Source organism: Narcine bancroftii, chromosome 1, assembly GCF_036971445.1.
Source record: "Narcine bancroftii isolate sNarBan1 chromosome 1, sNarBan1.hap1, whole genome shotgun sequence".
Classification (NCBI taxonomy): Eukaryota; Metazoa; Chordata; class Chondrichthyes; order Torpediniformes; family Narcinidae; genus Narcine; species Narcine bancroftii.
Genome location: NC_091469.1, coordinates 163,602,744 through 163,627,329, shown reverse-complemented (window position 1 = coordinate 163,627,329; position 24,586 = coordinate 163,602,744). Strand labels below are relative to the sequence as shown.

Sequence of the window (24,586 nt, the reverse complement as noted above, 5' to 3'; positions counted from 1 at the left end):
AAGGTTTTTGTTCTTCCAAATACAGGAAGAAACTTTTTTGAGTCAATATTATCAAAAAAAGACCAGGATGAAAATTGGAATTGCTTGAAACAGATATAAAAACTTAGGTAATATTATCATTTCAACTGCATTAATATGATAATAACAAAGGAGACCATGTAGAAAAAGACAATCATACTCGAATAGAGGAGAAAAATTGAGTTTATATAAATATCTTTAAATCATTTAGTAATTTTAACCCCTAAGTATGGACTTTGAGGTAATCCTGGATCAGGACGTCAGTAAATGTGATGGAGGCTGGTTCAGCAGGCATCACCTCCAGGGTGAACTATGCTGTGGTGCACGATGGGGACACCAGTGGATGGCAAAACTCCAACACGTCAGCTGATGGACAGGAGTGAACACAAGTTCGTGGAAAACACAGCCCAGGAAGAAGTGCAGAGTGCGGTGACCATCCAGTGACATCAGAGTTGCAGCAGGTTGTGCCACCAGTCATCCCACCTTGATCCTGACCTCTGCTGTCTGTGTGGAGTTTGCAGGTTCTCCCTGTGACTGTGCAGGTTTTCCCCTGGGTGCTCCGCTTTCCTGCCATGTCCAGAGATGTGCATGTTGTTGGTAAAAGCTGTCATCCAGTGTACAGGTGGGTGGTGGAAGCTGGGGGAGTTGATGGGAATATAGAGAGAATGAAAAGGGATTAGTTCACAATATATATTAACAACCTGGAAGAGGGGCAGAGGGTCGTGTATCTAAATTTGCTGATGACACTAATTTGAGTGGAAAAGCAAATTGTGCAGAGGGTACGGAGTCTGCAGAGAGATCTAGAAAGGTTAAGTGAGTGGTCCAGGGTCTGGCAGATGGAGTACGATGTTGGTAAATCCCCTTTGGAAGGAAAAATGGAAGATCAGAATATTGAAATGGCAAGCGATTGCAGCCTGCTGCTGTGCAGCAGGTTATCAAAAAGGCAAGTGGAACCTTGGCCTTTATTGGTGGAAGGATTGAGTTTAGGAGCAGGGGGGTTCTGCTGCAACTATACGAGGTACCAGTGAGGCCACATCTGGAGAACTGCACACAGTTCTGGTCTCCTTACTGGAGGAAGGATGGACTGGCTTTGGAGATGGTGCATTGGGTTGAATTGGGATGAAGGAGTTAGCCTATGAGGAGAGATTGAGATGTCTGAGACTGTACTCTCTAGAATTTAAAGATGAGAGGGGATCTTATAGAAACATAAAATTATGAAAGGAATGAATATAAAGATGGGTAAGTTGTTTCCCTTGGTGGGGGAGTCCAGAACTAGGGGACATCGCCTCAAGATTCAGTGGAGTAGATTTAGGATGGAGATGAGGAGGAACTGCTTTTCCCAGAGGGCGGTGAATCTGTGGAGTTTGCTGCCCATTGAAGCAGTGGAGGCAACCTCAATAAATATATTTCAGACAAAGTTGGATAGATTTTTACACAATAGGGGAATGAAGGGATCTGGGGAAAAGGGAGGTCGGTGGAGATGAGCCCATCATCAGATCAGTCATTGAATGGCAGAGCAGGCTCGACGGGCTGGATGGCCGACTCCTGCTTCTGTTCAATTTCTGGGGACTCCATGGACAAAAGAGATCTCTGAAGGGGTGTGAGAAAGAGAGGCTGGGTAAAAGAAATGAAAGGTTCATGGAGTTATCAACTGTAACATAAAGGCAGTTGTCCAAGTAACGGCTGCACTGTACTAAATCAGTACAAATATATAAATAGATATTGAGCCTTTTTATTCCAGCCAGTGAAGGTAGGAAGTGAAACATATCACAAAGCTCATATTTGGGAAAATAGCAAGATTTAATTTCAATTTATTCACAGAACGGTAGAAGCTGATCCTGGCCATTTAAATCCATGCCGTCCAATTAGCCCCAAATCAACCTTCAACTCTGTACGTTTTGAAGGATGGGAGGAAACCAATGCAGACACGAGGAGAATGGACAGACAGCAGCAGATTCAAACCCAGGTCACTGGCACTGTAACAGGGTGTTGCAATAATAGTGCGGTAGCATCTAATATCCAATAGTCCACCAGCATTCTCCAAGCCAAGGGTTATTCTGAAGACTGTCAGTTGCAAGGTATATTTTAAATAACGGAAAAGAAAAAAAGCTGCAGTTGTTGGCAATCAAAATGCTGGAAATTCTCTGAAGGTCAGACAGCATCTGTGGAGAGAGGAACAATGCTGGTGGATCCTTCGTCAGAACTGGGAAAGGTGAGAAAACATCATTAAGTTGCTGAGGGGATGTGAAAAATGTACCAAACAGTCCACAGTTACCGTAAATATGCGTGAAAAATGTACCAAAATTTGAGCTCAAAGTAGGGGTGGGGGGGGGGGGGGGTGTCATCTTATACATGAGGTTATTATTTTAACAATTTTTTCTGCCAGGTTTATCAGCATCTGTTTACATTGACTGATTTACCACGTGGTTTTGTTTACCTTGATGGTACGTGGTCACATGAAACCAAGATTTGTTTAAAAAACACCATTTATTATGGAGTACAATGTTTTAGCAAGAACAATAAAAGAGCTGAATATGATTTAAAGGGTGAAAAACTACAGCATGCGGTTGTGCAGAGGGACTTGGGAGGGCTTGTGCATGAATCGCAAAGAGTTAGGTTGCAGGTGCAGCAGGTTATTAAGAAGGCAAATGGAATGTTGGCCTTCATCGCGAGAGGAATTGAATTCAGGAGTAGGGAGGTCATGTTGCAACTGTACAAGGTACTGGTGAGACCGCACCTGGAGTACTGTGTCCAGTTCTGGTCTCCATATTTGAGGAAGGATATACTGGCTTTGGAGACGGTCCAGAGGAGGTTTACTAGGTTGATCCCTGGGTTGAAGGGGTTGACTTATGATGAAAGATTAAATCGTCTAGGATTGTATTCGCTCGAGTTCCGAAGAATGAGAGGAGATCTTATAGAAACATATAGGATTATGAAGGGATGGATAGGATAGATGTAGGAAGGTTTTTTGAGCTGGCCGGGGAAACTAAAACCAGAGGACACAGTCTCAAGATTCGGGGGAGTAGATTTAGGACAGAGACGAGGAAAAATAGTTTTTCCCAGAGAGTAGTGAATGTTTGGAATTCTCTAACCAGGGAAGTGGTTGAGGCTGCCTCATTAAACATATTTAAAATTCGGTTAGATAAATTTTTACATGATAGAGGAATTAGGGGAAATGGGGAGAAGGCAGGTAGGTGGAGTTAGGTCATAAATTAGATCAGCCATGATCATATTGAATGGTGGAGCAGGCTCGATGGGCCATTTTTGGCCTCCTCCTGTTCCTACTTCCTATGTTCCTTTCTACATATGGAGTTATCTACGATTAACTACATAAGTAGAAACTCGTAACAAATCCCTTAACCTTTGACGTACATGATAAAGAGAGGTAATGACAAAAGAGGTACAAGGACTGCCTCAAGAAATCTCTTGGTGCCTCCCACATTGACCACCACCAGTGGGCTGATATTGCCTCCAACCGTGCATCTTGGCGCCTCACAGTTCGGTGGGCAGCAACCTCCTTTGAAGAAGACCACAGAGCCCACCTCACCAACAAAAGAGGAAAAACCCAACACCCAACCCCAACCAACCAATTTTCCCTTGCAACCGCTGCAACCGTGTCTGCCTGTCCCGCATCGGACTTGTCAGCCACAAGCGAGCCTGCAGCTGACGTGGACATTACCCCTCCATAAATCTTCATCCACGAAGCCAAGCCAAAGAAAACTGGAAAATAACAGTTATTCTAGATGCGTGTGTTTTGCTGTTGCTCTAATTTCTGTCCATGATGTATTCTCCTGGAACGAAGGGAAAACGCGGTGCCTATAATGCATCATTTAAGCTGAAAGTGATCAAGTACGCAGAAAGCAATAACAATTGTGCAGCCTCCAGAGAATTTGGCGTTGCTGAGAGTAACGTCAGGCTTTGGAGGAAGTAGAAATCAGAGAGAGCCGAGTTGCCCACGACCAAACGTGCTCATAGGGGAAAGCAGGCTCTGTATCCAGATCTGGAGAAGGCACTGGTTGATGGGTAGAAAGCCAGAGAAAGGATGGCTACTTTGTCACCTGTTTCCATATCCAGCTTCAAGCTAGGACACTGCAGAACGATTGCAAATATGGAGTGAGTGGCACATTCAAAGTGTCAAATGGTTGATGTCAGAGGTTTATGAAGAGGCACTCCCTGGCCACACGACAGAGAACCAAGATTTCACAGAAGCTTCCCAGTGACTTAGATGAGAGGTTAGATTAGGTTGGGTCTCGATTGGGGTTGAGTCTGGAGGAATTTTGAGGGTAGTGGGGTTGGGTCTGAGGGATAGATTATGGGAAGGGCCAGTGGGCAATGAGATTGAGATAGGGGGTAGATTAACGAATTTGTGGTTAAGTTAAGGACAGAGCATGAGTTTGATAGGAATAAAGACAGGAGTCAGCCACAAAATGGATGGGACTGAAGATGATGTTTTAGGGAACAATGCAAGTACCACCACTACTTCAGACTAGGAACAGGAATCTGAAGATGAAATAAAAGGCACCACAGGCTGGGACACAGATGAGAAGATCCACAGAGAAGAATGGGAAGCGCTATTTGAGCATCTGATGACGAGGAGTCTGATTTTAAAGGCTTTTAAAATAAATAATGTGTTCATTTTTATTTACGTGTATATTTTGAACAATAAATTGATTATGTTTACCATGATATCTTTGTAATTTCCTTCAGTACAACATCACTTCTCCCACAATGCAGTGCGGCAGTGGCGGCCACCTTGTGAATCAACCTGTCAACGTGGCACTCCCTTTATGGTTTTGAGCCAATAAAAAGGTGGGGGGGGGGGGTTGTATAATACACGGGGGTAACACTTTTCTCCCTTTTCCTCCTCAAAAATGGGAGGGGGGAGGTCACATTATAGACGCACATTTACGGGTAAATATTAATTTTCTGCTCTGGCCAGTCAGTCTGTTACTGGGGAATGTTTCCCATTGATTTTAAGTGATTGGCCTCACTGATAAAGTAATGAACTTGTTCTTTTCAAAGGGTAACGCCTACAGTTTGGAGGGATGATCATTACTTTTCATTAATGCCTGAATGTAATGTGTTAATTTATTAACCATTTGTGGTGAAAGGGATTTTTGAGCTTTGAATCAGATTTCTAGGTGGAAAGAGAAAAGAATTTCAGGAGATTGACAAAGAAACATGTACAGGATGTAATGAGGGCAATGACAGCAGCAGGAGCCAGGAGCCCTTTCGTGGTGAAATAACCTGACGCTTTCCCCCCACACCTTTAGTGCAGTGGGGCACAGAGATTATCGGATGGGTTTATTCATTCATTGTGAAGTATTGGGGGCTCAAGGAGCTGTGGATATTTGGGGCCAGGTTGTTCTCACCAGCGTGCAGAGTTGGTGATTGGTCTAGCCTGATTCATGAGTCAAAGAGAGAAAGAGAAAACAAAAACCCTTTACCCCCAGGGTGTCTGTCAAAGTTTCCAGGCATTCCTCATGACGATGATGAAGTAGACATCCGTGTCGATGGACGCACTGACTCCCGCATAGTAATTTAGAAATTCCTCCATCGTCACCTGCACTCACATCAAACAGGGGTTGATGCAGCAACCATATCAAAACACCGCAGAGAGCCAGACCTAGCCCCATCTCATTCTCATTGCCCACTGCCCTTCCCATAATCTACCTCCTCACATTCCCCTCAGCCCTAGCCCCATCTCATTCTCATTGCCCACTGCCCTTCCCATAATCTACCCCCTCACATTCCCCTCAGCCCTAGCCCCATCTCAATCTCATTGCCCACTGCCCTTCCCATAATCTACCTCCTCACATTCCCCTCAGCCCGAGCCCCATCTCAATCTCATTGCCCACTGCCCTTCCCATAATCTACCTCCTCACATTCCCCTCAGCCCTAGCCCCATCTCAATCTCATTGCCCACTGCCCTTCCCATAATCTACCTCCTCACATTCCCCTCAGCCCTAGCCCCATCTCAATCTCATTGCCCACTGCCCTTCCCATAATCTACCTCCTCACATTCCCCTCAGCCCTAGCCCCATCTCATTCTCATTGCCCACTGCCCTTCCCATAATCTACCTCCTCACATTCCCCTCAGCCCTAGCCCCATCTCAATCTCATTGCCCACTGCCCTTCCCATAATCTACCTCCTCACATTCCCCTCAGCCCTAGCCCCATCTCAATCTCATTGCCCACTGCCCTTCCCATAATCTACCTCCTCACATTCCCCTCAGCCCTAGCCCCATCTCAATCTCATTGCCCACTGCCCTTCCCATAATCTACCTCCTCACATTCCCCTCAGCCCTAGCCCCATCTCATTCTCATTGCCCACTGCCCTTCCCATAATCTACCTCCTCACATTCCCCTCAGCCCTAGCCCCATCTCAATCTCATTGCCCACTGCCCTTCCCATAATCTACCTCCTCACATTCCCCTCAGCCCTAGCCCCATCTCAATCTCATTGCCCACTGCCCTTCCCATAATCTACCTCCTCACATTCCCCTCAGCCCTAGCCCCATCTCAATCTCATTGCCCACTGCCCTTCCCATAATCTACCTCCTCACATTCCCCTCAGCCCTAGCCCCATCTCATTCTCATTGCCCACTTCCCTTCCCATAATCTACCTCCTCACATTCCCCTCAGCCCTAGCCCCATCTCAATCTCATTGCCCACTGCCCTTCCCATAATCTACCTCCTCACATTCCCCCCAGCCCTAGCCCCATCTCAATCTCATTGCCCACTGCCCTTCCCATAATTTACCTCCTCACATTCCCCTCAGCCCTAGCCCCATCTCAATCTCATTGCCCACTGCCCTTCCCATAATCTACCTCCTCACATTCCCCTCAGCTCTAGCCCCATCTCAATCTCATTGCCCACTGCCCTTCCCATAATCTACCTCCTCACATTCCCCTCAGCCCTAGCCCCATCTCAATCTCATTGCCCACTGCCCTTCCCATAATCTACCTCCTCACATTCCCCTCAGCCCTAGCCCCATCTCATTCTCATTGCCCACTGCCCTTCCCATAATCTACCTCCTCATATTCCCCTCAGCCCTAGCCCCATCTCAATCTCATTGCCCACTGCCCTTCCCATAATCTACCTCCTCACATTCCCCTCAGCCCTAGCCCCATCTCAATCTCATTGCCCACTGCCCTTCCCATAATCTACCTCCTCACATTCCCCTCAGCCCTAGCCCCATCTCAATCTCATTGCCCACTGCCCTTCCCATAATCTACCTCCTCACATTCCCCTCAGCCCTAGCCCCATCTCAATCTCATTGCCCACTGCCCTTCCCATAATCTACCTCCTCACATTCCCCTCAGCCCTAGCCCCATCTCATTCTCATTGCCCACTGCCCTTCCCATAATCTACCTCCTCACATTCCCCTCAGCCCTAGCCCCATCTCAATCTCATTGCCCACTGCCCTTCCCATAATCTACCTCCTCACATTCCCCTCAGCCCTAGCCCCATCTCATTCTCATTGCCCACTGCCCTTCCCATAATCTACCTCCTCACATTCCCCTCAGCCCTAGCCCCATCTCAATCTCATTGCCCACTGCCCTTCCCATAATCTACCTCCTCACATTCCCCTCAGCCCTAGCCCCATCTCAATCTCATTGCCCACTGCCCTTCCCATAATCTACCTCCTCACATTCCCCTCAGCCCTAGCCCCATCTCAATCTCATTGCCCACTGCCCTTCCCATAATCTACCTCCTCACATTCCCCTCAGCCCTAGCCCCATCTCATTCTCATTGCCCACTGCCCTTCCCATAATCTACCTCCTCACATTCCCCTCAGCCCTAGCCCCATCTCAATCTCATTGCCCATTGCCCTTCCCATAATCTACCTCCTCACATTCCCCTCAGCCCTAGCCCCATCTCAATCTCATTGCCCACTGCCCTTCCCATAATCTACCTCCTCACATTCCCCTCAGCCCTAGCCCCATCTCAATCTCATTGCCCACTGCCCTTCCCATAATCTACCTCCTCACATTCCCCTCAGCCCTAGCCCCATCTCAATCTCATTGCCCACTGTCCTTCCCATAATCTATCCCTCAGACCCAACCCCACCTCCTCACATTCCCCTCAGACCTAGCCCCATCCCCACTGCCCCAAATCCAAATCTGTTCACATCTCCCCACACCCAACCTCACTCCCCAAACCCACTCTAACATCCACCCCCCCCCCCCCCCAAAACCCAACTTGCTACACACATCCCCATCTAATCTTAGAGCCAGAGCTCTGTGCCAAACCCTGGCCAGATACCTAGTTACGATGGGATGGGGGGGGTGGAGGGAGAAGGAGTAGTGGCAGATGGAAGGGGCTGGTTGATTGGACTAGAATCAGAATATGCTGTCTCCCAGGAGTCAGATGTTTATCATTTTTTGACATTCAGCACGGTAACAGCTCACGAGCCATGCCACTCCATTAACCTACAACCCCCTCACCCCATTCATTTGAAGGGTGGGAGAAAACCAGAGCCCCCAGAGTAAATGCACACAGACAAAGGGAGAACGTTCAAACTCCTTACAGACAGCATGGGATTTGAACGCAGTTTCAAACCCTGGTCATTGTGCTAATCGTGCCAGATTAGGTCAAGGCCCCTTGGATGTGACCACACTGATAGGTCCACTTGATCTTCACCTTCCCATTTAATCTCCCTGAACACAGTGGCCCAGCACAGATCACTGTGACACCTTTCCACTGGCTCCCCTTTATTCCTTGACCATTTATTACGATATTACCTTGAAACCCTGTCTCATCACACAAGATTCAACTCTGAATCTAAATGGAGCTGAGAATTTGTCATCTGGATCACCCAGGCCTATGTAAGATCTGATCTCCATGAGATCAGATAGATGACCTATGGTTACTCCAGCCTTCTCCCATAATGAGCTGCAGCAAGCTAACCCTCAGTGCAGGTAGCAAAGGGATGAAAGAGGGATGGTGGGCAAGTGTGAGACAGAGTACGTTTCATTGTTCGGGCCAAATAGCACTGGGATTGATGGAGATCTGATGGCCAGAGTCACCTCCTCTACCAGAGTTAGTGAGAACACTATTTTTCCCTCATTATTTTTCACCTCTGGTCCTCCTGGTCGTTGAGGAAGGACTCTGGCCTGAAACATCAGTAATATATATTTACCTTCTATGGATGCTGTGAGACTGGCTGAGTTCTAGCATTTGCTGTATATTTTTACTACATAGTGTCTGCAGACTTCCATGTTTCACTCCTGGTCGTGAACTCGAGCCCTTTATTATCAGAGCTCCTTCCCTTCTCCTTCGCTCTGCTTGTTCAGATGAAGATGCTAGAAGAATCCTCCGATTACGTTCCTCTCTGTTGGTAAAGGGGCCAATGCACCCTCAGCAAGGGTTCCTCTAGTGTCTCATCTGAAGGAGCACAGCCAGAGATGACGTCCAGGCACCATCATCACCAAGGAGGGCCTTGCAATCACCCAATGCCCATGGACTGCAGGCAAGATTTCCTTTTACGTTTAACCTTCCCTTCTCTCTCCTCCCCTCCCAACACACTTTTCCCAAACCCGAGCCCATCCTGTTCATGTTCCCTCTCCTTCCCATGTCCTTGAATCTCTCCTCCAAGAATTCCTCTTTCCCATCCCTTCACCATCAAAAAAATGAACAAAATGGGAAGGGGGGTGTAGGGTAGGGGCCCAAATGGGAACCTGCCGACATTTTGATCACACCTCAAGCCCGTTATGTATTTTTATCTTTGCTATATAAAGAACACAGTTTGACCTGCTAAGTTTCTCCAGCTTTGTGTTTTCACCTTGGCTTTGTTATCTCATATTAGTGTAAATATTAACTGCTGACTGCATTTAACAGCAGCCAACTTGGCAGAGCCCCACATCTCCACCTGCGCCTGGGATTGTCTGATCTCAGAAGCTTAGCAGGCTCAGGCCCGGTCAGTACTTGGAGAGGAGGCCACCTGGGAACACCAGGTGCTGTAAGTTTCTGTGAGGGGCACTGGACAAAGTGGCGACTCTGTCTGCCTTGTGGTAGACAAAAGTTAAAGAATTTCATGTATGCTACATTCAAAATGTGGTATTACATTTCAATATGGAACCTTTATTTTTAATCAAGAAACTGGCATGTGTATAGGAAGGAAGCAGTAGTGGCAAGGAACAAAGAGATTAAAGAGGAGGAGGTGCTTGCTGCCTTACAGCGAATAAAGGTAGATAAATCCCCCAGGCCAGATATGATATTCCCTCGGACCTTGAGGGAGACGTGTAAAAATTGCAGAGGATTGGAGGGTAGCTCATGTAATTCCATAGTTTAAAGAAGGCTCCAAAAGTAAACCAGGGAATTACAGGCTGGTAAGCCTGATGCCAGTAGTAGGTACATTATTGGAAGGTATTCTGAGAGATCAGATATATAAATATTTGGACAGTCAAGGGCTGATTAAGGATAGTCAGCATGGCTTTGTGCGTGGTAGGTCGTGTTTAACGGACCTCGTAGAGTTTTTCGAGGAGGTTACCAAGAAGGTAGAAGAAGGAAAGGCTATGGATGTTGTCTACATAGACTTTTGTAAAGCCTTTGACAGGTTAGTTCAGAAGGTTCAGACAGTAGGTATCCACAGAGAGGTTGTAAATTGGATTCACAATTAGATCTATGGGAGAAGACAGAGAGTAGTAGTGGATGGTTGCTTCTCAGACTAGAGGCCTGTGACTAGTGGTGCGCTTCAGGGATCAATGCTGGGACCATTGCTGTTTGTCGTCTATATTGATGATCTGGATAATAATGTGATAATTCGGCACAGACTAGAAGGGCCAGATAGCCTGTTTTCTGTACAGTAGTGTTCTATGGTTGTAGGTTAATTGGGTGTAATTGTGGCATGTGCTCAAGGGCCAAACAGGCCTGTAACTGTATATATAAATTTTAAGAAATAACCAACATTTTAGGTTTGAGCCCTTCAAGGTATGAGTAAAAAGCAGGCAGGCACCTGAATTAAAAGGCTGGAGGAAGGGGGAAGAAAGGGCAGAGGGAGGAGCACAGACCAACAGATTAAAGGTGTTAACTGGATATACATAGGACAGGAGACAGGAAAGGTGAGAATTGATGGGGGGAGGGTAGTTTGGCTCTGAATATAGAGCTGGGAGAAATGAGACGAGAGAGAGCTAGAGGAGAGGAGACATAGGGAGAGATGGGGGGGGGGGGGACACTAACAGAGAAATCAATGTTAATACCATCTGGTTGGAGGGGGCCCAGGTGGAATATCAGGTGGTCTCAGTTTGACAGTGCTTGAGATCAGACATAATTTACCAACCTATCAGTGGTTAAATGGTCTGTAGCCACAGACAACGAGAGTGGAACTGGAACCACTCTACCTGGGTTACAGACAAGTCAATTCCTTCCCTCACTTACAATTCCATCCTTGTCGTAGGGGGAGTCAAAGTTGTCTAGAAACGTTCGGAACACCTGCTCCTCCGTCAACTCCCCGTTCTGATATTTGGGGTGGTGCTTGGCATTGTACACTCCACGCAGATCCTCAATCGTGATTACACCGTCTCCTGTCTTGTCCAGCTTGCGGAAGGCCTGGGCAATGATCTCTTTTCTCGCATTGGACATGGGAGGCTGAAGGAGAGAGTGTGGAGGGGGGAGAAAGGGAGGGGGAATGGAGGTTAAGCGTAGAAGGGGCAGAGAAGTGGGAAGTGGATGGAGGATGGGGCAAGGGTAGAGGGAGGAAGGGGGCAGTGGGGGGAGAGAAGGTGACACCATACTCACTAACACAGTACTATCCCGGTACCTTTCTGATGTCAGGAAGTGGATCCTGATCACACTTCCAAACCTCAACATCTCCCACATCCATTCCAGCACAAGTGTATCCTTCCACCCATGACACATCCATCACCGCCCTGCCTCAACTTACCTGCTGCTTTCATCCTTCCCCATATGTTTACCTCTTCAGCTCGGTGAACATGAGCTTATCTAGAACTCATAGCTTCCCATTCACCGTACCCTCCCGTGTTCAATCACTGACTTTAAGCAGTGTCTCAGTTTTAAAACTTCCAAGCTACTTTTCAAATTCGTGCAAGAAGACTTCCTCTATTTCTCTTGACTTCCAATCCAACAGCATCCCAGCACACCTCCAGTTCCAACGATTGCACATCGTAAGCAAGACCATAAGTGATAAGAGAAATATTAGGCTATTGACCCATTGAGCCATTCAAATCACGGCTGCCTTTCAGCCCTGTTCTGCTTTTTGACATCCTTACTGATCAACCTCTGCTTTAAATCTACCCAGCGGCCTAGCCTCCACCGGTGTCTGCGGTAACAATTCCATAGATTCACCACCCTCCCTCTGAAGTAAACTCTCTTCATCTCAGTTCAAAAGGGACGTCCTTTTATTCTGAGGCTGTGCCCTCTGGTTCCAGACTCTGCCACCACTGGAAACATCTTCTCAATGTCCACTCTATCCAGCCCTTTCAATATTCAGAATGTTTTGATGACATCCCCCCTCATCCTGTACTCAGCGAGTACAGAGCCAGAGCCATCAAATGCTCCTCGTATGTTCATCTTCTCATCCCCAGGGTAATTCTCATAAACCTCCTCTGGACCCTCTCCAACGCCAGCACAGCTTTCCTTAGGTACGGGGCCCAAAACTGCTCCAATGTGGCCTGACCAACACCTTGTGAAGCCTCACCTTTGCCTTTATATTCTAGCTTTCTTGAAATAAATGCTAACATTGCACTTTCCTTCCTTTGAACTGACTCAGCCTTCAAGTTAACCTTACGGGAATCCTGCACTAGGCCCCTTTGGACCTCTGCTGTCTGAATTTTCTCCCCATTTAGAAAATAAATTACGGCTTCATTTCTTCCACCAAGTGGATGGCCACACACTTTCCTTTGCTGTATTCCATCTGCCATTTCTTTGCCCGAGTTCCCAACCTATCCACTTCCCTGTGACGACTCGCAACTTCCTCAACTCTGCCCAGCCCTCCACCTATCTTCGGATCATCTGCAAACTTGGTCACAAAGCCATAAATACCGTCGTCTAAATCATTTACCTACAACATGAAAAGTAGCGGACCCAGCACTGACCGCTGTGGAACACCACTAATTACCGGCAGCCAGCCAGAAAAGGCCTCCATTATTCCCATTCTCTGCCAGTCAGCCAGTCTTCGACTCATGCCAATACCTTTACTGTAATACCATGCATAGCGCTGTTACAGCGGCAGTGATTGAGACCGGGGTTTCGAATCCCACACTGTCTATAAGGAGTTTATAAGTTCTCCCCGTGTCTGCATGGGTTTTCCCTGGGGGTTCCGGTTTCTTCCCACCATTTGAAACATATCGAGGCTTGTAGATTAATTGGGGGCAGCACAGGCCTCGTGGCCGAAAGGACCTATATGCCTAAATTTTTTAATTTTAAATTCAAATGTGCGGCACTTGTCAAAATCCAAGTAAACAACATCCACTGACTCCCCTTTGTCTGTCCTGCTCATTACTTCCTGAGAGAATTCCAACAAGATTCAAGATTCCTCACTGGATGAGATGCACTGGATTGGAAGACTTCATGCTTTGATTAGTAGGAATATTTGGGTCCTGGGTAATAAAGGAGAGTTCTGCACCTCCTGCAGTTATATGGGAAGGTGCATTGAGGAGTGGGTGTTGGAGATGGAGGATTGAAGCAGGGAGAAGGAATATTTCGTGGGGAGGCCTGATGATCCATTGAACTAGAGGGCATAGGGTGAGGGAAAAGGAAACTAAAGGACAATATTTTCACTCATGGATGAGTTGGGACAAAGGCGCTGTTCTTTGCTGTGTCGATGAACGTGGAGGTTGGTGCATGGATTCAGTGAGCGAGGGAAACTCTGGCCTTGTTCTGCAGGGAAGATTAGGGATAGAGCAGTAGTGTGGGAAATGGAACAGACAGAGTTTCTTCCTGTCAGCTCTGAAAGAAGGAACTCAAGTTGAGGAAAAAGGGGGACACATTGGAAGCACTAATGTTGAGGGAGGAGCAGGTTGGTCTCAAAGGCAACAAAAGAATGGGAGAGAAATTGGAGAATGATGCAGCTGGGGTAATCTGGCCTAGTGGATCTAGGGCAGAAAAGCAAAGTTGAATGGGTGGTCTCAACCGTGGCAACAAAGAAATCAGTTTTTAGCCAATTCAAGAGGGTAAGAGTTTTGTCTGGGCCATGGACAACAATCGACTTTGATGGTGGTCTGCTCCCTGCTAGAATCAGAAGCATTGTACTTGACTGACACTCACCCGTAACGTTGTTAGGAACTCATCGTAGTCAATTGTTCCGCTTGCATCCTTATCAAAGCGTTTGAAGGCAGCTTCCACGTCCTCCTTCTCCATCAGGACACCGTAATCGTTCAGACCCTTCGCAAATTCCTTGAAGTCGAGAGTCCGGTTTTTGTCATCATCCATGATGCGGAACACCCTGCATTACACAGGCAGAGACACATGGAGGGGATGATTAGTCCTCTTATAGAACCTTTACCCCTCCTGCTTTTAATTTTATTTATTTGGACACAGCACAGTAACAGGGGATTTTGGCCCACGAGCCTATGGCATCTTATTACACCGAATCCCTGGTACATTTTGAATGGTGGGAGGAAACTGGAGCACCCAGAGGAAATCCATGAGACACGGGGAGAACAAAGAAACTCCTAACAGACATTGCAGGATTCGAACCCTGGTTACTGGTGCTATAACAGCGTTGAACTAACTGCTACACTAACCACGCTGCCCTACCTCCCACATCCCAAAGACTTGGGTGTTGGTAGGTGAATTGGCCACTGTTAATTGCACTCGAGTGTGGGGGAGGGTGGTAGAATCTACGGGGAATTAATGGGAATGTAGGGAGAAGAAAAGCAAATGGGATGAATTTAGGGTTGGTGTAAGTGGGAGGTTGATGGCCAGCCCAAACTCAGGCAGGGTTTGTATCTCCCAAGGATCCCAAAAATTTTAACAGCCTGTTTCCAGTACTCCTTTGAAATCAACAGATATCAACATCATCCATCGGTCTCTCAAGGGAATGATATGCTGGTCACAGCTTGCTGTAAGAAAAGGTTTTCACAAGTTCCTCCTGCAGATTGTTTTTGCCCCAGATACCCTGTACCAGTTTAAGGTCACGAGACATAGGAGTAGAAATAAGCCATTTGCCCCATCGAGTCTGCACCGGCATGTAATGAGCATAACCTTTGATGCCCTGGCTCATTGGAACATTTCAAATGTTGAAAGGCATGGACAGAGTTGATGTAGAAAGGTTGTTTCCCATGGTGGGAGAGTCTGGGATAAGAGGGTAAAACTTCAGATTGAAGGGCGTCCACTGAGAACAGAGATGCGGAGGAATTTCTTCAGCCAGAGGGTGATGAATCTGTTGAATTTGTTGCCACAGACAGTGGTAGAGGTCAGGTCATTGGGTGCATTTAAAGACAAAGGTTCTTGATTAACCAGGGCTCCTATGTCTTCTGGTGAAAAATAAAAGAGTCTTTAAATCCTTGGATCTCAGACCAGTGATGCCTCTTGTTAGTTTGTTCCAAACATCCTCAGGTTTTCAAACCCACCGACTGTCATCTTCCACTTCACGCCCCTCCTTCTCAGCTGTCAACAGTTCCCTGCACAGCTGGTCTTTCACCTTCAGAGAGACAGGTTGGTTATTATGATGGGTATAGACTGAGTAAATGCAATCAGGCTTGTTTCCACTGATCTTAGGTGAGATACAAATCAGAGCACATGGGTTAGGAGTGAAAGTAGAAAAGTTTAATGGGAACATGAGGGCAAACTTCTTCACACCGAGAGTGGTGGGGGAGCTGCCAGCTGAAGTAGTGAATGTGGGCTCACTTCTAACATTTAAGAAGAATTTGGACAGGTACATGGATGCAAGAGGTATGGTGGGTTGTGGACTGAACAAAGTAGAATAATAGTTTGGCACAGATAGAAGAACTGAAGAGGCCTGTTTCTTTGCAGGAATACACCCTGTTGAAGAAATGCAGGGAGGAAGGTGGGCATTTACATCGATAAAGACATTTGTGCAGATAAATGCAGCTAGAAGCAGGTACGAAAAGTGCCTGGTGCTGAGCAGCTTGGAATTAAGGAAACCAAAACAATGGAACTGTCATTATAACAATCTTGTTTATAGATCCTGCAGTGTTACACACCAGCCTGACAAGCTTGCACAGGCTAACCTGGTGCCAATAGGTGGGACACAATCACTGGGAGGGCCACTGCTTCCTAGCTCCCCAAGGACTGGAAGTAAACCCTTCCATGAAATACTGTCAAGAACATCTTCTTCCCCACCCCCAAGATGCCAAATAACATCAACAGCTTGTGTCTCTGTAGTCAGGCTTACAGGCTTGTTAGGTAAGGTGCTATACGTTTCCTTAGGGCTGCGAGCAGGCGGTCACCTTTACCTGCCAAGCCCTTTGATGCCGGCAGAGCCCCGGGACAGGCACTGCAGACGCAGCTTCTCGATTGGGTCTGAGCACTGCTGCAACAACTTCTTGGCATTCGTCGCCATTTCACGGTCATGCCTTGCTGTTCCTGCCATCTCCTGCAGTTGATTCTGTCCAGACCACCTGAACACACAAGAATGATTTCTTTGCCTCGGTATTCACTAGGGAAAAAAACATTGAACCAGTTGAGGTAAATAAAAAATAGTGGGGAGGTCATGAAGCATATAAGGATAACCGAGGAGGTAGTGATGGCTGTGTTGAAAAAGATAAAGGTGGATAAATCTCCCGGACCGGACAAAATATTCCCTAGGACACTCAGGGAGGCTAGTGGACAGTTAGTGGGGCCATTAACAGAGATATTTAGGATGTCACTGGCCATGGGGGTAGTGCCAAAGGATTGGAGAGTGGTGCATGTGGTTCTGCTGTTTAAGAAAGGGTCCAAATGCAAACCTGGGAATTATAGGCCTGTAAGTCTAACGTCTGTGGTGGGCAAGTTGATGGAAAGTGTTCTGAGGGATGCTATTTACAAATTTTTGAGGTACAGGGATTGCTAGGGAGTAATCAGCATGGTTTTGTCAGGGGTAGATCATGCTTGACAAACCTGATTGAGTTCTTCGAGGGGGTTACAAAAAAGGTTGATGAAGGGAAAGCTGTGGATGTTGTCTATTTAAACTTTAGTAAAGCTTTTGACAAAGTTCCCCACAGGAGGTTAGGAAAAAAGGTGGAGGAATTAGGTATAAATAAGGAGGTAGTGAAATGGATTCAGCAATGGTTGGATGGGAGGTGTCAGAGAGTAGTGGTAGAAAATTGTTTGTCCAACTGGAGGCCGGTGACTAGTGGAGTTCCACAGGGATCGGTCCTGGGTCCACTATTATTTGTTATATATATTAACGATCTGGATGTAGGGGTGGAGAATTGGATAAGCAAGTTTGCGGATGACACAAAGATTGGTGGTGTTGTGGACAGTGAGGTAGATTACTGTAGATTAAAAGGTGATTTAGGAAGGTTGGAGATGTGGGCTGAGAAATGGCTGATGGAATTTAATACAGGTAAGTGTGAGGTGTTGCAGTTTGGAAAGGCAAATCTAAGTAGGTCATATGCATTAAATGGTAGGCTATTGAGGAGTGCAGAGCAACAAAGGGATTTAGGAGTTGTGGTAAATAGTACCCTCAAGGCTGATACTCAGGTAGATGGTGTGGTGAAGAAGGCATTTGGAATGTTGGCCTTCATCAATCGGAGTATTGAATTCAAGAGTAGGGAGGTTATGATGAAATTGTACAAGGCATTGGTGAGGCCAAATTTGGAGTACTGTGTACACTTTTGGTCACCAAATTATAGGAAAGATATAAACAAAATAGAGAGAGTGCAGGGAAGGTTCACGAGAATGTGACAGGATTTCAGGGTCTGAGTTACAGGGAAAGGTTGTGCAGACTTGGGCTTTTTTCTCTGGAGCATAGAAGATTGAGGGGGGACTTGATAGAGGTGTTTAAGATTTTAAAAGGGACAGACAGAGTAAATGTGGATAGGCTTTTTCAATTAAGAAAGGGGGAAGATTCAAACTAGAGGACATGGTTTAAGATTGAAGGGGGAAAATTATAGGGGGAACATGAGGGGAAATTTCTTTACGCAGAGGGTGGTGGGGATGTGGAATGAACTTCCGACAGACGTGGTCGAGGCGGGATCATTGGTTACATTTAAGGAAAGACTGGATAGTTACATGGAGAGGAGGGGACTGGAGGGGTATGGACCGGGTGCTGGTCAGTGGGACTAGGAGGGTGGGGATTAGTTACGGCATGGACTAGTAGGGCCGAACTGGCCTGTTCTGTGCTGTAAGTGGTTATATGGTTATATAAAATCCAATCAGAAATGCTGAGTCTTGGGATGGAGTTGGCGCTGCAGACACGTCGCCCTGGAATGTGGGATGCGGAGAGGGAGAGTGCATCATTAACCGTGTTACCTGACACTACACAACTGTCCAGACTGCTTCCATTCCATTTCCTCATCTTTCCAATCCATTCAAAATATCCCAATCCTGCCACTGCATATTGCCTCATCTCCACCTAGCTCCGAGAAACACTCATTTCACAATTACCAACAATTCTTTCACTGGATCCCATGAGTCGGTTGAAAACACTGACCCCCTATGGATATGAGATACCTCTTACTGGCAGTCTCCCTCAACCCATCTCCTCCTTTCCTTAAATCCCCCTTTCTCTTCTCAACAGCCTTAGGCATAACTGACCAAGACCACTGAAACAGCAAGCCCAGAGCTCAATTCTCCATCCACCTGGAACAGGGAGTCACCTCCAATGGCCACTTTCCCTCACCAGTCCAGTGCTCCCAAAATGTATTTGCAATCTCCACCTTTTGCTTCTGAGCCTCTAGATCATCCACAAACAGTTAAGGATGTGATAGACTGATGGAGAAACACACCCGATAAAGGGTCCCGATCTGAAACACTTTCTCCCCATGCTGCTGACCTACTGCATCCCTCCAGCAATTTGTTGTTGGGCACTGTAATGTTGTTGGGCACAGTATAGTCAATGTAATGTAGATGACCCTGGGACCATCATGTTGATGCAATCGTGAAGAAGGCTCGGCAGCGACTAGATACGTGAGGAGTTTGAGGAGATTTGGTTGGTCTCCAAAGACGCTTGCAAATTTCTACAGGTGTACCCTGGAGAGCATTCTGACTGATTGCATCACTGGTGTGGAGGTGCCAATGCAGGAAGTTGTAAACTCAGCCTTTGCCATCATGCCATCCAGGCCTGGTAATGTAATGGTGGTGCCCTCGATGTTCTCACCCAGTGACAGTTCCTCCTCACCAACTTTCCCTTTCCCTTCAGCATTCTTAGACTGTCCTTTGGGAATGACGCATCCTCTCGGATTCTCTGGGTTGGGGTGACAGATGAGGTCAACGTGGAACCCATGGTCTCTGCCACGAGGTGAAAGCCAAGGATGCATCCTTCCATCCCTGGGTCCACCAAATGCATGGACTCAGAGGTCATGTGCATTCCAAATGTCCGGCTTCACTCTGAACCGTTGTGGGCCAGGGATTCTCAAAACTTCAGGGTGCTTTTTCAGGGAGGTTTGGCTGAATTCAAGTGCCTTATGACTGAGGTGAGCATGGAGCAGAGGGGAGGGGGTGATGGAGGAAGGAGGGGAGCAGTGAAGGAGGTAGAAAAGGCCATGGAGTGCTGCTCCTGCCTTTCTCCTAAGTCTGTTCTGTGGCCATATCCACTGAGCCTCTGCATGGCCTCCAGAGGGGGATGGTATTGACTTACTCAGAGAGCAATTCTTTGGTCATTTGGGGAGACTGCCCAAGACTTTCCCTTGGAGAGGCAGCAGGGAAGCCACTCTATAGGAACTAGTTGGATTTGACTCCTTTCCTAAAGAGGGTTCTGATTACAGATACCTGCAAAGTCCTCCTGCCCCCAGAGGTGAACAATGAGGTTGTGGATTTGTGATTGAGGCTCTCCACTGCTAAGTTTTAAGAACTTCAGTGGAGAAACCATTTGCTCCTGAGCATCTGCTTTTTTGTCCCCATAGCCTTCTTGTTGATCAGGCGATAAAGCTGGTCTAATTTAGCTATGGTGAAATAGACCAAGCACACTCATATCAAAGAGAGTTGTGGCTGAGAAGGTCTTGGATGTGTTCCTCCAGCAAGCGATCACTGACACCCTCTTTGTCCTTGATGTATTGTCCTCTGTTCTGAGTACTTAAGTGATACAGGGATCTTGACAGCCATGGTTACAAAAGAACACAAGAAAAAGGAGCAGGAGTTGGCCATCCGGCCTGTCGAGCCTGCTCCGCCATTCAACATGATCATGGCTGATCTGATGATAGGCTCATCTCCACCGACCTGCCTTTCCCCTATAACCCTTAATTCCTCACCACTCTCTGGGAAAAGTAGTTCCTCCTCATAGTCCAACCCCCCCCCCCCCCCCCCACCCATCTCTGGAATCAACCTGGTGAACCTCCTCTCCACTGCTTCTAAAGCCAGAACATCCTTCCTCAAGTAAGGAGACCAGAACTGCATGCAGCACTCCAGATGTGACCTCATCAGTACCTTGTCCTGCTGCAGTAGAACCTCCTTGATTCTAAACTTAATCCTTCAAGTAACGAAGGCCAACATTCCACCAGCAAGTTCTTATCATGCCTTTCTTCATCCCACCCCTTCCCCCCGCCTCATTCTTGAGGTCATGGGTTTTCTGCAGGACCTCTGCCTTCAAGCCTGAGGTGCTGGTGTTTCCAATCCAGGAAGATCTTGCACTAGATCTTCAATTTCTCGGTTGTTCCCAAATCAGTGGGCCTGGTTCTTCATGGTGGAGAAACTTTCAGTATCTTGGAAGATTCTAGCTATGGTAGACTTCAGGCCACTGTAAACCGTGGACACCTCAGCAGCAAAAACAGGAAAAGCTGGACACACTCAGCAGGACCAAGCTGCATCTGTGGGGAAAGGCACAGAGCTAGAATTGCAGGTTAAAGACCCTTCGTCTGAACTGAGTGTCCCAGTTTTAGCTGATGTTTCAGAGACATCCCTTCTCTCACCCTCCCTGCAGCTTTACAAGCTACTTTTTTTAGAACATTGAATAATACAGCACAGTCCAGGCCATTCGGCCCACAATATTGTGCTGACTTATGTCAACCTTCCCCATCTCACACCCACATCCCTCTATTTTTCCTTCGTCCATGTGCCTGTCTAAGAAGTATCCCCATTGTTCCAGCCTCCTCCACCACCCCGTCAATGCGTTCCAGGCATCCATAACTCTCTGTGTAAAAAAAAAACATCTCCCCAAAACTTTCCTCCTCTCACTTTGTACAGATGTCCTCTGGTATTCACCAGGGGAAAGGCGCTAACTGTCCAGTCTTTCTATATCTCTCATGATCTTGTAGTCCTTCTTTGCTCCAAAGTGAAAAGCCTTAGTTCTGTTAAACTTGCCTCATAGAGATGATCTCCAATCCAGGCAACATCCTGGTAAATCTCTTCACTCTCTCTCTATAGCTTCACAAGACAAAGGAACAGAACCAGGCCACTCGGCCCATCAAGTCTGTTCCGTAAATCTACACTATGCTACTCTACACTAGTTCCAATTTCCAGCCTTTTCCCCATAGCCCTTGATCCCCTCACTCATGAGATACTTGTCTATTTCTTGTTTAAATACTCCCAGTGATCTGGCATCCACTGCTGTATGCGGCAGCGAGTTCCACAGATCCACGACCCTCTGGCTAAAGAAATTCTTCCTAATCTCTGTTTTATATGGATAACCTCTAATTTTCAGACTATGACCCCCTTGTCCTCGATTCACCCACCAAGGGAAACATCTTACCCGCATCCACCCTTTCTAAACCTTTCAAAATACGAAATGCCTCTACGAGATCTCCTCTCCTTCTCCTGTACTCCAATGAATACAACCCAAGAGCTGCCAAACGCTCTTCTTGCATTCCAGGAATCATCCTAGTAAATCTCCTCTGCACCCTCTCCAACAACATCACATCCTTTCTAAGACAGGGGGCCCAAAACTGCACACAGTTCTCCAAATGAGGCCTCCCCAGGGCCCCACGGAGCCTCATCAACACCTCTCTACTCTTGTACATTATTCCTCTTGAAGTGAAGGCCAACACAGCATTCGCTTTCTTCACGACCAATCCCACCTGGTCATTAACTTTTAGGTTTCCTTGCACGAGGACACCCAGGTCCCTTTGCACCTCCGAGGCCTGAATTTTCACCCCATCCAAATAGTATTCTGCCTGTTTGTTTCCACTGCCGAAGTGTACAACTGTACATTTCTCTATGTTAAATCTCATCTGCCCAGACTCCTCATATGTCCTTCCTATAAATGTCTCCTTCCCAGTTCAAATGAAGGGTCCTTGACCAGAAATGCTAATTTTTTCTTCTCCGAGAGATGCTTATCCCTGCTGCTGAGTATTTCCAGCCATTTCTGCTTTTAAATCCAAACTGGTGGAGGAATTCTGAGACCCCTGCCTACATTTTGCTCATTCCTCTCTCTATTTTGCTCAAGGCCGAAACATTACATCATTATCTTCTACATAAAGAACACTATTTGACCTGCTGAGTTTCTCCAGCATTGCTTTTTTACTGGAGGAACTCAGCAGGTCAAACAGCATCTAATAGAGACAAAAGGATAGTCGACATTTTGGGTCGAGACTCTGCATCAGGACAGAGAAAGGGTCAGTCCTGATGCAGGTCTTGACCAGAAATGGAAACCATCCCTCTGCCTCCACAGAACCTACGTCATTTTGATTTTTTGGCTCCAGATTACAAGACCTGGTCTTCTTATTTCCAATTTTCACCATCTACAGTTCCTGTTGCTGGGAATGTCTGAGACAAGCTGCCTTTGAATGCCCTTTGACGATATCAGCACTCATCTCCTTGCAGCAAGGTTTATGTTGACACTGTTGTGTGGCCAGACCAAAGTGGGTGCTTTCAAATTGCAGCACCCAGGTAGCCCTCCTGGGACCCGGGGACTTTTACTGGGTCATGGGCGAAGGATGCACCTTTCAAGTCGCCAAATGGGGCTGGTGTACCACTCACTTCCCCACAGTTCCTCCCTTCATCCTCCCAATCCTTCCAACACCTTTTATGTCACCCCTTCCACCTCCCCTCCCTTCCCACCTGCCCACCACTTCCCCTATTCCCTCTGCCCTCACAACCTCCCCTCTGCCCTCACAACCTCTCCTCCTCTCCAACCACTTCCCCTCATCCCTCCTGACTCTAACAACCTACCTCCTCACCTAATTCCCTCCTGATGCTTCATCCCCCTTCATCTCCCCTCCCCACCATCACCAAGCCCTGGTTCTTCATACCTCCTTCTCTCACTTACCTCCTCTCTCCTTCACCAGCTCAATCTCATGACTTCCTCCCATCTCAATCCCAACCTATCACTCTCCTCTCCTCCCCTCCTCCTCTCTGCTATCGGAGAAAGTGCAGAGAGCATAGACAAGATTTACTAGGATGTTGCCAGGGTTACAGGGTCTAAGTTATAGGGAAAGGTTAAATAATTGAGATCTTTATTCATTGAAACGTAGAAGGTTGAGACGGGATTTGATTGAGGTATTTAAAATTATTAGGGATATAAATAGATGACATGGAGAGGCTTTTTCCTTTAAGAAAGGGGGAGATACAAACAAGAGGACATGAGATGAGAGTTAGGGGACAAAAGTTTAGAGGAAACATGAGAGGGGACTTCTTTACTCAGAGAGTGGTGGGGGTGTGGAACGAGCTTCCGGACGAAGTGGTGGAGACAGGCTCGATATTAGTATTTAGGGAGAAGTTGGATTTGTATATGGGCGGGAAGGAATGGAGGGTCACGGGGCGAGTGTAGGTCAGTGGGGTTCGGTGGGAGAAAGTGTTTGACATGGACAAGAAGGGCCAAGTTGGCTGGTTTCTGTGCTGTAATTGTTATAAAACTCCTTCCCCCCTCTCTCCATTCACCCTCTCACCATTCCCCCCTCTCTCCATTCCCCCCCCTCTCCATTCCCCCCTCTCTCCATTCCCCCCTCTCTCCATTCCCCCCTCTCTCCATTCCCCCCTCTCTCCATTCTCCCTCTCTCCATTCCCCCTCTCTCCATTCCCCCCTCTCTCCATTCCCCCTCTCTCCATTCCCCCTCTCTCCATTCCCCCTCTCTCCATTCCCCCTCTCTCCATCCCCCCTCTCCATTCCCCCCTCTCTCCATCCCCCCTCTCTCCATCCCCCCCTCTCTCCATCCCCCCTCTCTCCATCCCCCCCTATCTCCATCCCCCCCTCTCTCCATTCCCCCTCTCTCCATTCCCCCTCTCTCTCCATCCCCCCCTCTCCATTCCCCCTCTCTCCATACCCCCCTCTCTCTCCATCCCCCCCTCTCCATTCCCCCTCTCTCCATTCCCCCTCTCTCCTCACTCCCCTCTCCCTCCCCCACTCTCCTTTCCTCCCCCCTCTCTACATTCCCCCTCTCTCTCCATCCCCCCCTCTCCATTCCCCCTCTCTCCATTCCCCCCACTCCCCATTCCCCCACGCCATTCCCCCCTCTCTCCATCCCCCCTCTCTCCATCCCCCCTCTCTCCATTCCCCCTTCTCTCCATCCCGCCCTCTCTCCATCCCCCCTCTCCATTCCCCTCTCTCCATCCCCCCCTCTCTCCATTCA

General features: G+C 47.5%; 1 protein-coding gene across 2 annotated transcripts; it reads right to left on the bottom strand.

Moving 5' to 3' along the window:
- Positions 1-183: 183 nt before the first annotated feature.
- capslb (calcyphosine-like b) lies at positions 184-20,531 on the bottom strand. 2 transcript variants are annotated; one of them, XM_069904713.1, is made up of 6 exons: positions 20,511-20,531; positions 16,400-16,602; positions 14,247-14,424; positions 11,400-11,609; positions 5,466-5,581; positions 184-654 (listed from the first exon to the last, which is right to left on the bottom strand). In XM_069904713.1, exons 2-5 carry the CDS (start codon positions 16,534-16,536, stop codon positions 5,480-5,482), a joined length of 627 nt encoding a protein of 208 aa, XP_069760814.1. In that variant the 5' UTR covers positions 16,537-16,602; positions 20,511-20,531; the 3' UTR covers positions 184-654; positions 5,466-5,479. The 2 variants fall into 2 exon arrangements, with proteins under 2 accessions (XP_069760814.1, XP_069760749.1); XM_069904648.1 differs by lacking the exon at positions 184-654 and adding an exon at positions 1,800-2,180.
- Between the last annotated feature and the right edge of the window lie 4,055 nt (positions 20,532-24,586).